Genomic DNA, 15,311 nt, shown 5'->3' on the forward strand with positions numbered 1-15,311 from the left:
TGCACTATGATGCACGACTTCCATGGTGGGATTGCATCCAATAACGGTCCAATAACGGGTAGAACAATAGATCGACAATCATCAAATTTTGTTAGAATAGACTATGACCGAGAGCGAAAAATCTGTCCGGAGAGAGTTTTGAGGGCCTGGTATAGCAATAATTGTTGTCTTTCTGATAAGAAAGATGTTCATTGTTGTAATCCCTGAATGCATTTTTGACAATAAGGTGAAATAAATTAATGATCCTTGATTCTACAGTTGAAATTTGAAATCATTTTTTAATGTCTTTATGAATTAGCAAGCAAACAAAAAATCTCACTGACGATTGAAGATAGTTTTAAATGTGAAGAGGTTTCACACTTATTTACATTCAGGAACTTATCTGTGGAATGATTCAAATAAAAATTACATCAAAAGAAAAAACCTCAGGAAAGACTCAATCTTTTCTCTTCAACTTCTTCTAATTGTTTGGTTGTGTAAACAACAGAAGTGTTTCGTTCTTCTTGGTTTGTTTTTCTGAGTATAAAACCTCTAGTGCTGTTGAAGCTTATTTACAACTTCCTGGATTTTCCTTTGTCTTTTCAATCTCAGACTTACTAGTTGAGATGTTGGTGTCAAACTGATGAACTTTCAGTTTAGAAAAGTAGTATCCTTAACATATTACTTAAAAGTATTTAATAATTTTATCCTATAGAAACACATCATTCTTTAAAGTTTTTAGAATTTTTGTTTAAAAATGTTGCATAATTGAAATGTTACTAAAATCCTTTTGTAATATATTTTAATAGAGGAAATTATAAAATGTTATTAATAACAATGTTTAACAACACTCCATAAATACTGTTAAATTATTTATTATAAAATTAAATATGATGTCATTTTGGAAAATAGTAGGTAAATTTTTCACACCATAACAAAAATTATTATAGAGAGAATCGTAATAAAAAGATATGCTGAATTAAGAAAATATTGAAGGACATATATTAAAAACTTTTAGCCATCTTATATGAACCCTATAAATTCAAGAAAACTTCTTCTATGTATTTGATTTACTACTTTTGATTTTTAAATTCTAAAAATTTTGGATTTTGTTAAAAATCGTTGTATTTTTGGAACGAGTTTCATTTTTTTAGTTAAAAATAAGATGTGTGGAAGTTACCTAGATAAAATTCTAACTAAAAAAAGGACAAGATTTATAAGTTTTTCTGTTGCGACTCACTTATCTTCGAACACTTTTCTTCGGAATCTACTAGATAAACTTTCATATGTTTTACTTTTAATGAAGAAAATGTTTCTTGAAAAAAAGTTTATATTTTCAAATGTTTTTGGATATCTTAAATAATTTGTGAATTTGTTTTCAAGATTGATGTTTTATGTTGAATTTTTAGCTTTTCCTTGCCTTTGTAGTTTCCACTTGTGACAATCATATCTTATACAGAAACATATGATCGTATAAGTGTAAAGAAAGATGCACAACAACGAGGAGTGAGAGTTGAACAAAACCAGTTGATGCTTGGACAGTCTTATAAAGATTTTATTATTATTTATTTTCAATTTTATCAAATTACATTTTACCCGGATGTAATACATGAACCTTTCTTTTTTATTTGTGATTTAAATAAAGTGAGACAATTTTTTTATAGTAATCATTAGAGATAGAATTAAACGTGTAGCTATGCACCATTGGAAAGACAAAAGTTGAGTGTTACAAACCATGTGAAAACTCTTACAAGAAATCAAAACACCATCTTCAATTCATAACCTATAGGTATTGAGCTTGTGAGTCTTTTCTCCTAATATATTGTTTATTTATACCCAACGCGAAACACCAACTCATGGCTCCAACACCACTTCAACCTTATGATATTTTAATTTCCTAGATAAAAAAAAAATAGGATATCTTCCATAATAAAATTTACGTAACTAGCTAATAAATTATATAAACAAAATAAAGAAATAAATGTTATATGAATTCACCTCTTAGTAGCTTAGGTTAGTTTTTTCCTATTTTTCTGTTTTCCTCATAAAGGTAGTTTGATTGAAAAAATAATAATTATTCTTGTGATTCAAATAAAACTATTATAAGTTTAGAGATAATGATCGAGATTATGGTAGAATGATTCTTTTAATTTCCTCGTCATTCTTAAACTTGGGTGTCATATGATAATGTTTTCTATATCTGATGACTCTGTTCCATCAAAATTTTTCATTCTCCATCGTGTAAAACAAGAAAGACTATTCTAAAATAAGTAAACCATCAATAGACTAGTTATGCAATCAGTCTAACTTCTTCACTTCATCTCGTATCAGATCAAAGGTTTTAGTTGATGTGATATATACACTAGAAAATTTTTCTTTCCTTATTTTATTTTAAATTTCTTGCAATAATCCTTTATAATAAAAACATGATAGGAGAAGAGATGATAACCAAAATATAACTACAAAATATCATATAATAAAATCAAAACCTCTAAAGGGCGTTGGCTGTGTCATATTTCCAAAACTTAACGAATCATGTGGCATATTTGCGGAAAAATGGTTTTGCCTTCTATTTATTTATATTTATGCTTCCTCCAACTTAAGTATATATGCTTCCTTTGCTTTGAATATTCACACAAGAAATCATTAGACAAAGTGATGAATGTAATAGCACAACAATGTAAATTCCAGTTACATAGTCAAATATATATTTGCGCCTAACAAGATTGTAATTGAAAAGGTAGAGAGATAGTGAAGAGTATCAACACCTGTTGAAGAGGCAGACAAACGGGAATTATTGCACATCTAATTTTAAACTTATGGGAGAATAATTAGGTCTTCAATGTGAGCAATCTTGTTCCAGTCTTGGCCTTCGGGATTCTGACAACGTTGTTTCAACAATGGACAGTTCAAGATTTGAAGAGAGGAGATGGATTTGGGGAGACCATCCTCTGGTAAGCATTGGAGGTTGGGACAGTTATGAAGTAAGAGAGAGGAGAGGTGGCAGAGACCCTTGTACTCCATCTTTTTAAGATTTGGGCAATCACAAATTCGTAGAGCAGTGATAGAGTGTGGTAGCAAAACTTCATCGGGAAAAAACTCCACATCCATCTTTTCAATATACAAGCTTTGAAGACATGTGTTGGTACCCAAGGTCTCTCTTAGGGAGGCCATAAGTTTCAAACTTGAAAGAAACACCGCTTTTACATTTGGTGGCAAACCTCCGTTTGGGAACATCTCCACTTTTGGACAACAAATTATCTTTAGTATATTAAGAGACGGAAGCAGGATTTGCATCTGCTTTGGCAATAACTTCAAATTCTCCGCTTCATCAATATCAATTCTCTTTAGCCGTGGAGCAGATAAACCTTCACTAGGAAATGAGTCAAATCGAGAGCAACCGTCAATTGTCAAACTCTCGAGATGATTATGAGTGTGATCCTGTGAAATAATTTGTAGGTTACGACAGAAATACAATGAAAGAGCCTTAAGGTTTGGGAAGAAATCTAGTGGAAAGGTTGTTAGAGAATCACAACCGCGAAAGATGTTAATTTGTTCAAGCAGATCAAAGCTTCGACTCATTGGAATATTCATAATTGGAAAAGCACAAAAGTTCAAGTCTTCAAGTGAATTATGAGATACAGTGTGCTCACACCTTTCAAGGCACCATGCTTTCATGCTGCCACGTATATCAAGATACTTTACATTAACAAGTTCTTTTGGCAGACCTTTTAGTTTGGGACATTGATACACACTGAGAAATTCAAGACGTGGAAAAGCAGCAGTCTTACGTTCACATTCTTCCAATTCCTTCATGTTTGAAAATGTCAATCTTTCCAAAGATGTAAACGAAGAAGAGCTATTCCCATAAAATTCATCACCAATGCTCACTATTCCATCAAATCCAATAATCTGAAGGGTCTTCAGAGATGACAATAGTCCAAGGGGAGGCAAACACAAACAATATTTACAGTCCTCCAGCCTTAAGGACACTAAATTTGATAATGAATTATCAAATACCCAACTTGGGAATTCTGTACCACCATAGCTCTTGATTGACAAATGTTCCAATGTTTTGGAAGGTTGTAGATTCTCCAATACTTTCTTTTCTTTCCTTGGATCATCAGGGATGTAGTCTGACTTCCATTTTAACTCTAACTTCACAAGATCTTTATTTTTTAAATTTGCTTCTAATGCATCTACAGGATTTACAATATTTTGCACCTCATTAATTGATAATCCTCCATGAAGATTGAGCCCTCCTAGATGCTTAGTACTGAACTCCTTATTTTTATCGACAAAAACCGCACTAAGTACTTGAAGATTCTTCAACTCTCCAAAATGCATTGGCATCTCTGTCACATTTGTATTTTCAAATTCAAGACAACGCAATTTGGTGAGTTTATGCAAATTTAAGGGCAACTCCTTCAGACTTGAACAATAGTTCAACTTCAAGATTAGCAAGTTATAGAGCAAACATGTTGAGTCAGGTAGTTTTTGTATCTGAGTTCCCGAAAGATCTAAGGAATGGAGATGTTTAAGATCACCGATGGAATCAGGGACTTCTCTAAGCTCAGAATATTGATCCAAAGATAATACACGTAAAAACTTAAAGTTGGAAAACAATTCATGTACCAAAATCTTGAATTGCAAAGGATAATAATCAATATATCTTCTCCCAAATTCTTTATATGGAAAAAAAGAACGCAGTCTTTTAGCATCAGTTAAACTCCCAAGCCCATCAAAATATTTTACGTCAGAGATTCCAAATGAAAAATGACGGGTTGTTTTGGATATGCAGTTTCCTTTATCAAATTTCAACCTGAAACAGAAGTCCGCACAAACATATTTTGCCAAATCATTTAGAAGGTCATGCATGAAGAAACAGGTTTTGAAATCTGATTGAAGAAAGAAAGACCTCATTAGTAAATCATTGAAATATTGTTCACCAATTTCTTCTAGATTGTTGCTCTGTTGAGAGCAATGGAGAAAATCTTGAGCTATCCACAACAAAATTAATTCCTTCTTGTCAAATTTATAATCTTTTGGAAATAATGCACAATAAGCAAAGCACCTCTTGAGATGAGAAGGAAGGTGTTGATAACTCAATAGTAGAGCAGGCATAATTTCAACTTCTTTCGGTAAGTCCCATATGTCGCTTTCCAATACGCTTTGCCAATCTGAAATAGATGACTTTGTGCGCAGAAGACTTCCAATTGTTTTCAGAGCAAGAGGTAATCCTTTGCATTTCTGAACTATCCTTCTACCAATCTCCTTTTTTTCATCATTCAATTCAAGCTCATCATCTCTTAAAGCGTGTTTTTCAAAAACATTCCAGCATATATCCTTTTTTAATTGCTTTAGGCGATGCACTTTAGACCTCATGATAGAAGCAACTTTCTCACCACGTGTTGTGACAAGAATTCTACTTCCTGGAGCCCCATAGCTAAGAGGAGTTTGCACAGCTTCCCACTTTTCTTGTCTTTCGTTCCAAACATCATCCAAAACAAGAAAAAATTTCTTTCCTGATATTTTTTCTTTCAATCTTTCATGAACCATTTGTAGGTCTCCGCTATCATCTTTAGATTTAGTGACTGCCTCAAGAATTGTTTTTGTCACTGTCAAAACATTAAAATGATCAGAAACACAAACCCAAGCTGTGATATCAAATTTAGCCTCCTCTAGTTTTGTGTCATTGTATACATGTTGGGCAAGTGTGGTCTTACCCAACCCACCCATTCCCACAATGGAAAGTACTGAAGGATGGTTATGATTGCCAGTTTCAGATGTGAGCCAATTAAAGATAATTTCTTTATCCACATCTCTGCCATAAATAACAGTTTCAACCACCAAAGAAGATGATGGCAATTTCTGTGACACCTTACTACCTGAACTATCACCAGAGTAAATACCCTCTTTCAAACCAAGAGCACCCTTTTGCTTTGCAAGATATTCTAATTTTTCTAGGACTTCTCTCATCTCAGATTCAATTTTCTTGTTAAATGAACTGAAAGTAGAGTTGAAGAAGGTAGATACCTTGTCAGTAAAGGTTTGAGGTTCAGATCCAGCTTCCACTTGGCATCTGGTGAGTTCATAATCTATTTCACCCAAGAGATCCTCTGCATCAAAGACAGCCTCCTTGACAGAAAGAAGCCATGCTTTGACGTGTGGATCTGTGAACTGTTTCTGTTCTGCATCATCAGCAAGAGCATTGATGGAGTGCAGCATGATGTTCAAATTGCCGAGCAGCTTCTCATCAAGTTTTCTTCCACGAAAGAAATCTACGAATTGAGGAGAAGCCAGCCTGTCGAATGCAACCTGAAGAAAAGCGGAAAGAAGAGCACCACCAACAAGTTCTGCCATGGTAGGAGTTGGAAATGGATTGAATGATGAATGGAAGTGTGAGATTTGAGATGGAAGTTTACAACAGGGATTCAGTGCAGGGATGCTATACTGATGTTATGATTGAGCAATATAAGATGTGAACAGCAGAATATCCATTCAACGTTGTGATGAATGAAATTATGAAATCCTAGCTGTGGGCCCAGTGAAGCAATAATTGTTGAGTCTTTCTGATCACAAAAATGTTCACAGCTGTAATCCATGAATGTCTCACAATAAGAATCAGCACTGACATCTGACTTGGTATACAGTATTTTGAAACCAAAACTTTAAATGGGCGAAGGAAACTATAATTGTTTGGATATTCTCTAACTTTAAAATATAAAAAAGTAAATATCTTTTCTGCATCAATTATCTTATATTCATGTACTAATTCTCATCCTTTCTTTATTCACTTAATTGGCTATCTTAAGCTAGTTTAGCATATGCAGTGAGTAATTTTTAATTATCCAAGATTTGGTTTATTAGTTTTTCTTTGCCCCTTTAGCATATGCAGGGACCTCTTATTATTTTACAAGGTATCAAGTTAGTTCCACTCTTATTTACAAATAGTAAGCTAATTTTTTTAAATATTGTTTCATTGACTAACTCGAAAGTTGGACCTAACATCTATTTGATATTATTTTTTTTAAGTACATACTAATTAGGTATTAAATTGGTTATGAGGACGAGATCTTGATATACGATTTTTTTGAAGAATACGGTGGTGGCCGTAACCTGTCATTTAAAGATGTTGACAATAGCTGTGGTGCAGAGAATTGGAGTAGCACTTTTAAAGAACAACTTGTAAAATGCTGAACCGGTTAATTTAGTCCCTAATCTGTTTTCATGATTCAATTTGTGTTTTCATTGCATAATTCACATTTCAATTCAGAGTTCTCATGTTTATCATGGTAGGTAATATAGTTATGGTAGTTAATATATATTGATCTTTTATTTTCAGATTTTAGCACTGGTTCTGCATATTAGATTTAAGTTTCTGAATTTTACAGTTCTATGCATTGTTTAAGTTTAGTTTCACCATTTGAATCTTGTTCATGACTTTAATTCCAGTTTTGATTGCATATTTCAGTTTTTACCCCATTTTAGAAAGTTAGGTTTATTAGTTTAGTTAGTTTTCCCCCATCTTAAAAATCTAATTCTGCACTTGTTCTTAGTATCAATTCTCGGTTATAGTTTTCAATTAGTATGTTTCAAGACTACATTGCATGTTGCCTCCATGATTCAAACCATTATATTGCATCTTAATTCAGTTTTGCTTATCAATCGTCATAATTTAGTTTTCAGTCGCATACACTACTCACTGTTTTCGTTTCAGTTTGCTGTCTAATTTTATTTCCTGGTTTCAATTTGTTGTTTTAGTTTATTTTTCTGATTCTGAAGTCGCTTATCACATTGTTGTATTGATTAAAAATAAAAACTATAAGCTATTAGCAATTGTCACTACTTCAATGCTCCTTCCTAACTCAGCAAGAAATCAAATCTAATTTCAAGGTCTAAGAATGTATATATAGAAGCATTTACATATCACAACTCTCTTTCCTTCTATCTCTCTCTTAGGTGTATTATTTTTCCTTGCACATGTTTAGGTAACTCAGGTGTTCATTGTCTGAATTAAATATGTCAAGAGTTTGGCACAATGCGTGATAATCTGTTTATCTTCTGTATAGTCAGAAGTTATATGATTTGAACTTGACATGGAGAAGTATTACACAAGTCTACAATGTCACGAATAATAGAATATGAGGACGAATGGATAAATGATCATTTAGAAGAAGTAATATGTGATGTTGATGAAGAAAATTTTGGAAAAGCTCATTTATATGATTCTTTAAAGTTTGATTCAGAGGAGGAGTTGTTCCTAGGATGCGCTTACATGATTGTTGACAACTTTAGAATTATTTAGTTTAAAAACAAGAAATAAATGGACTGATAAAATATTTACATAATTGTTGGAGTTTTGAAGGAAATCCTTCTAGAAAATAACACGTCCAATAACGGGTTTGGAGTACAAAGAAATACATGCATGGCCTAATGATTAGGTATTGTACAAAGACGAGTTTGTTTGATTTAAAAAAAAAAAAACTTGATGGAAATAGTGTTGGTGAAGGCATAGATGGTCTCCCTCTTAAAGTGGTGTGTTACTTGTTGGTAATAACTAGGTTTAAATCATGACAATTATTTTGTATATTGTGACAATTCTAACCGTCACTATTTACTCATGTGACAGTTTCAAAAATCATCACAACAATTCGTGTCGCCACAAAATATAATATAATAGTTTCAAATGAACTGTCACAACAATCGTCATTTATTACACAGTACAAAGTGGTGTTTTCAAGAGGTAAATAATGCCAATTTATACTATCATTATTCCCATTATATTATGGTGATATTTTTAACCATCATAATTCAAAAATTATATTACTTATAATTATAAATTATTCATTTATAATCCACTTCTATATTTTGTGTTTACAATTTTGTAACTCAATAAAATTTATTTTAACAAATAAATATAAAATTTCATAACAGTACTTAAAATAAAATTAAATTCCCATCAAATTTGTCTTCTGTTTTTTTTTTCTATTTTTTGAATTGTAATGGAAGTCACTTGCAACCCATCCTTTTCCCGGTCTCCAAGAGTATGAGGTCTACCTAGAATCATTTGAGTAAGCAGGGTAACTACTAATTAGTTTGGAAAAGTAGAGGTCCTTCATATATTAAAACAAAAAAATTTACATCATTAAATATTACATTATGTGGAAGAATAATTTTATCTTCTGATGGGTGGAAATGGAAAAGGAATTCCAAAAAAAAGGTTCTTTCTTTTTCGTATACTTATAGTTTTTTTGGGGAATTCTTTCATTTTTCAAATTTCTGCAATTACGTGGATTATACCTATTTGAAGAAATACCCCGACGATTCCCATTCGTTAATATGTAAAGTCCAATAAGCATATCTTGAGTTGGTACAGAAATTGGATCCGCGATAGCTGGAGACAAGAGGTAAAACAATGTTGTATTCCCAATATTAAATCACTATTACATCAATTCCACGGGGATTTTAAAAGTAATAACTTTGAACCTTTTAACTTAAGGCCTGTGTTTCTGATGCCAATTTCTTCTTGGGATTTTTCAACAATAAACAAATAATCTTATCAATAAGAAGAAATACAAAGATTCTACAGAATTACAAAACCACACTCAGCATGAAAAAAGAAATAGAAATCCGGCCCTCAACCTGCAAACGCATACTCCAAAAATGTTATGAGGTTTTAAGGCTGTAAAAAAAATGAATAATCATGAACAACTAATTATGAAGTAGGAGTTAAGATTTTAAAAGGGGTTTAAAAATGGAAGAGACTGAAAAGGGGTTAAGATTTTACATACCTCAGAGACAGTAAATGGCGAAGAGTAGCAAAGAGTGCCTTGAGACAGTAAATGGTGAAATTGACCCCACCATCTCCAATTGTAGCCTCTGGAAATTTTAAAGAGACTCTTCAATTGCTTCTTTTGCACCATCTTTTAGGTACAAACTCAGAAACAACTTGAATTCTACTTCCCAGCTCAGAAAGCAAATACAATTTCTTGTCCTTAGAATGTGTCTTAAGTATTTACATTTCATTTCACAACTACATTTGATTCAATCTCTCTCTATGTAGCGGTTTGCCCTGGACTTGTTTAGGTACATTGGTGGTAGAAACAGATTTTACCATCTTTTCAGAAGTATCGATTAAAGACACAATTAGTGGTCAAGAAGAAGATCACAAAAGAGGGTCTCTTCTACTCCTGACAAAGAAAGGGATCTCATTGTTAAAAATCAATCCCAACAAAAGGAATAAATAGACAAACATTGGATACATTAGCATTAGAAATCTCAAAGAGTGCAAGTTCAGTTTTATGCATGTGATTGACTGATACATTTGATCTTGTTTGTGAAGGTATGCGATGATGTGGAGTCTATACATTTTATTATAGTCCTACCTTAAGGTGAGATAATATGTCCATATATATAATAAATTCAAACCAAATTTTATACAATATGAACGTATATGGATTTGATGATCACATTTATCACAACTAATAAACAGAAAAACTAATCCGAACTTTTACTAAAACCGACTCATAAAAACAAATAAGCAAAAACAATAACTATATATTTACATAGACATAGTTTATTATTGGTTTCTCACTTTGTTAATAATCTTTTACAAATTTGTTTTTCAAAATTGACTTTGGAATTTCCAATCAACCTTTTCTAACATTCCTTTTGCTAATGTCAATTGGGAAACTTTTCCGTTAACTTTGATAAAAACAGCAGAAAAAAGAACATCCATCAAACAACATTGTAAAATTAACTTCTGGTGTGAACTTCAACAGAAAACAATTTTAAGCTTCAATAAAAGACAAAACTTGGTCAATATCAACCAAAAATGATTACTCCAAATTTGAATTATTAATATTTCTTTAATATTTAAATAATTTTTTGCACTTACTAATCAATAGACAGTTGTTGAATGTGAGCAATCTTTCCCCAATCTTCGCCTTCTGAATTCTGACAACGCGGTCTAAGCAATGGACAATACCATATATGAAGAAAAGAGATGGATTTGGGCAGACCCTCCTCCGGTAAGCATTCAAGGTTGGGACATCCAAAAAGTCTGAGAGATGAGAGGTGGCAGAGACCCTTGTAGTTCAGCTTTTTGAGAGTTGGGCAATCGTAGATTTTTAGAAAGGTAAGAGAGGGTGGCAACAAACCTTCATCAGGGAAACACTGCACGTCCACCTCTTCAATAGACAATGTTTCAAGACAAGTGTTGGCACCCAAAGCCTCTCTCAGGGAGGCTATAAGTCTGAAACATGAAAGAGACACCTCTTTTAAATTTGATGGCAAACTTCCTTCTTCAAACATCTCCACTTGTGGACAATCAGTTATTCGCAACTCAGTAAGAGAGGGAAGTAGGATTTGCATGCGCTTTGGCAACAACTTCAAATTCCTTGGTCCTTTAATCTCAATTTTCCATAGCTGCGGAGCAGATAAACCTTCACTAGGAAATGATTCAAATTGAGGACATTCATCAATTTCCATTTCCTTGAGATGATTATGAGTGTGCTCATGTGAAATTCCTCGTAGGTTTCGTAACCCTGTTATATGAAGTAAATGTAGCTTTGGAAAGAAATCTAGCGGAAAGATGGTAAGAGAGTCACACCCACCATTAATTATCACTTCTTCAAGAAAATCGTAATGGGTAATAGGAATATTCACAAGTGGGCATGAATAAATTATGAGCTTACCACGTAAACTAACAAATAGTTCCTTTAAGTTAAGAAGTTGCTCTGAAGTACCTTTCAGCTTTGGACATCGATTGATAAAAAGATATCGAAGACATGGAAAAGTAGTTTTACATTCCCACTCTTCCCATTCCTTCAAGTTGTCGATTTCCAAACTTTCCAAGGATGTAAACGAAGTAGAGTTGCTCCCACAAAACTCAGCACCAATGCTCACTATTCCATCAAACCCTCTAATCTTGAGGGTCTTTAGTGATGACAGAAGTCCAAGAGGAGGCAAACATAGGCAATACTTACAGTTCTCCAAACATAAGAACACCAAAGTTGATAATGAATTATTGAATACCCAACTTGGAAATTCTGTTCCACCATAATTCTCGATAGACAAACGTTCTAAGTGTTTGGAAGGTTGTAGATTCTCAAGTACTTTCTTTTCTTTCAATGGATCATCAGGGATGTGCTTCCTCTTCCATTCCAATTCCAAGTTCACAAGGTGTTTATTTTTCAAATTTGCTTCTAATGCATCCAAAGGATTCACAATATTTTGAACCTCCTTAATTGATAGACTTCCATGAAGATTGAGTCCTCCTAATTGCTTAATATTGCACTCATTGTTTCTATCAACGAGAAACGTACTCAGTACTTGAAGATTCTTCAATTCTCCAAAATGCTTTGGCATCTTTGTCACTTTTGTTCTTTCAAATTCCAGACAACGCAATTTAGTGAGTTTATGCAAATTTGAGGGCAATTCCTCCAGATCATAACAATTGCTCAACTTCAGTATTAACAAGTTATAGAGCAAACCTATTGAGTCAGGTAGTTTTTGTATATTAGTATACTCAAGGTCTATCGATTGGAGATGTTTAAGATTACCAATAGAATCAGGGACCTTTTTGAGATCGCTAATACCATAGAAAGATAAGACGCGTAAAAACTTAATCTTGGAGAACAAATCATGTAATGAAATCATGAATTGCCAAGGATAGTTGCCAAGGTAACGTCCCCTAAGTCGTGCAATTGCAATAAAGGAACGCAATCTTTTAGCATCACTTAAACTCTCTAAACCATTAAAACATTTGACATCACCGGGTGTAAATAAAAAATGACGGGTTGTTTTAGGTATATATTTTCCTTTATCAAATTTCAACCTAAAACATATGTCCCCATAAACATATTTTGCCAAATCATTTAAAAGGTCATGCATGACGAAATTACCTTCATATTGTTGAAAGAAAGACCTTGACAATAGATCATTAAAGTATTGTTCACCAACTTCTTCTGGATGTCTAATTTCTTGAGGACAATGCAGAAAATTTTCAGCCATCCACAACAAAATTAACTCCTTCTTCGCAAACTCATAATCTTTGGGGAATAAGGCACAATAGGCAAAGCATCTCTTGAGAGGAGTAGGAAGGTAGTGATAGCTTAGTAATAAAGCGGGGATAATTTCACTAGCTTCTTTTGGTAAGTTCCACATGTCACTTTCCAATATGTTTTGCCAATCTGAAATGGATGACTTTGTGTGTAAAAGTCGTCCAATTGTTTTCAAAGCAAGAGGTAATCCTTTGCACTTCACAACTATCCTTCTACCAATCTCCTTTAGGTCATCGTTCAATTCAATTTCACCGTCTTTTAATGCGTGTTTTTCAAAAACATTCCAAGACTTATCCTCTCGTAATTCCTCCAGAAGATGCACTCTAGACCTCATGTTAGAAGCAACTTTCTTACTACGTGTTGTGACAAGAATTTTACTTCCTGGAGCCCCATAGCTAAGAGGAGTTCGAACAGCTTCCCATTCTTCTCCTCCTTCGTTCCAAACATCATCTAAAACAAGAAGAAATTTCCTTCCTGATATTTCGTCTTTCAATCTTCCATGAACCATTTCTAGGTCCCCGCTATCATCTTTAGATTTAGTGATTGCCTCAAGAATTGTTTTTGTCACTGTCAAAACATCAAAATGATCGGAAACACAAACCCAAGCTCTGATATCAAACTTAGCCTCCTCCATCTTTGGGTCACGGTATACATGTTGGGCGAGTGTGGTCTTACCCAACCCACCCATGCCCACAATGGAAAGTATAGACGGATGGTTATGATTGTCGGTTTCAGATGTGAGCCAATTAAATATAATTTCTTTGTCTGCATCTCTGCCATAGATAATACTTTCAACCACCAAAGAAGATGATGGCAATTTCTGTGACACCTTACTATCAGAATAAGAAGTACCCTTTTTCAAACCAAGAGCATCCTTTTGCTGTTCAAGATATTTTAGTTTTTCTAGGACTTCTTTCATCTCTAATTCAATTTTCTTGTTAAACGAACTGAAAGTAGAGTTGAAGAAGGTAGATACCTTGTAAGTAAAGGTTTGAGGTTCAGATCCAGCTTCCACTTGGCATCTGGTGAGTTCATAATCTATTTCACCCAAGAGATCCTCTGCATCAAAGACAGCCTCCTTGACAGAAAGAAGCCATGCTTTGACGTGTGGATCTGTGAACTGTTTCTGTTCTGCATCATCAGCCAGAGAATTGATGGAGTGCAACATGATGTTCAAATTGTCGAGAAGCTTCTCATCAAGTTTTCTCCCACGAAAGAAATCAACAAACTGAGTGGAAGCTAGCTTGTCGAATGCAACCTGAAGAAAGGCTGAAAGAAGAGCACCACCAACAAGTTCTGCCATGGTTGGAGTTGGAACAGATTGTAGTGGATGGTGAATGGAAGTGTGAGATTTGAGATGGAAGTTTACGACAGTGATGCTATACCGATGAAATGAGTAGTTGGTTGGCTATTTTACGACGAAGACTTGACTTTAAGGATAGTGGAACATCATTTTCTCAGCTTTGTTTCACAATTCTCGTTAGATTAGGAATGGTCGGCTCAAACATTTGATAAGTTTTATTGATCATTATAAAATGTGAGCTGTTCGATATTCATTCAAGGGCTGTGATGAATGAAAGCATGAAATTCTGAATGGAGAGAGGATTGTGGGCCCAGTGAAGCAATAATGTCTTTCTGATAATTTTTTTAATTGTTAGGTTATGAGAATGATGCAGTGGAAGGATGGTGCTATATTAATGAAAGAAAATCAGTAGTAACGTGTTTTGCTTTGGGGTTGATGTCAATACAGACTGTATTCCATGAGTGAATCTGAATATTGTGATGTGTGCATTCTCAATACTTTACTACTTTGCACTCTGTCCAACCTATGAGTTTAATAGTGGGAAACACAGTTTATATTAGCGTTAATTTAAAACAGTTTTCAATCGCAGATCTCTATGTATGATGATGTTGTTGAGTTTTCACAGAATCATAATAAACCAATTTAGAGTGTGACATCGAGCCTCATTTAGATTATTGGATTTCTAGATCTAGTGGCAATAACGTGCCTAACACGGGGTGGTGACAGAGAAGTCTAATTCATTATGTCGTAGTTAAATTCAAAAAGTGTATTTGGTGGATTAAATATTACAAGTTACACAATAATAACTTTAATAGCAATAATAATAAAATGAGGAAAAAAAGTATAAAGTAAACGCATTAAGTTCATGGCAATTTATACTAATTACTTTCTTTACCTAGTGCAATTTATACTAATTAATTGCTCGGTTTCCGCTCCAAAAATGTTAGTTCCATGTTTTCAAT

At 33.6% G+C, this 15,311-nt stretch overlaps 2 protein-coding genes across 2 annotated transcripts; both read right to left on the reverse strand.

Moving 5' to 3' along the window:
* Window positions 1-2,551: 2,551 nt before the first annotated feature.
* Window positions 2,552-6,608, reverse strand: LOC114180367 (putative disease resistance protein At3g14460). Its single transcript, XM_028066670.1, has one exon. The coding sequence runs from the start codon at window positions 6,340-6,342 to the stop codon at window positions 2,797-2,799; it is 3,546 nt and encodes a 1,181-aa protein (XP_027922471.1). The 5' UTR covers window positions 6,343-6,608; the 3' UTR covers window positions 2,552-2,796.
* Window positions 6,609-10,014: 3,406 nt separating this feature from the next.
* LOC114181154 (putative disease resistance RPP13-like protein 1) lies at window positions 10,015-14,541 on the reverse strand. Its single transcript, XM_028067514.1, has 2 exons — window positions 10,880-14,541; window positions 10,015-10,172 (listed from the first exon to the last, which is right to left on the reverse strand). Coding segments are annotated over exons 1-2 (3,471 nt in total). The 5' UTR covers window positions 14,350-14,541; the 3' UTR covers window positions 10,015-10,171.
* Window positions 14,542-15,311: the final 770 nt, after the last annotated feature.

Source organism: Vigna unguiculata, chromosome 4, assembly GCF_004118075.2.
Source record: "Vigna unguiculata cultivar IT97K-499-35 chromosome 4, ASM411807v1, whole genome shotgun sequence".
Taxonomy (NCBI): Eukaryota; Viridiplantae; Streptophyta; class Magnoliopsida; order Fabales; family Fabaceae; genus Vigna; species Vigna unguiculata.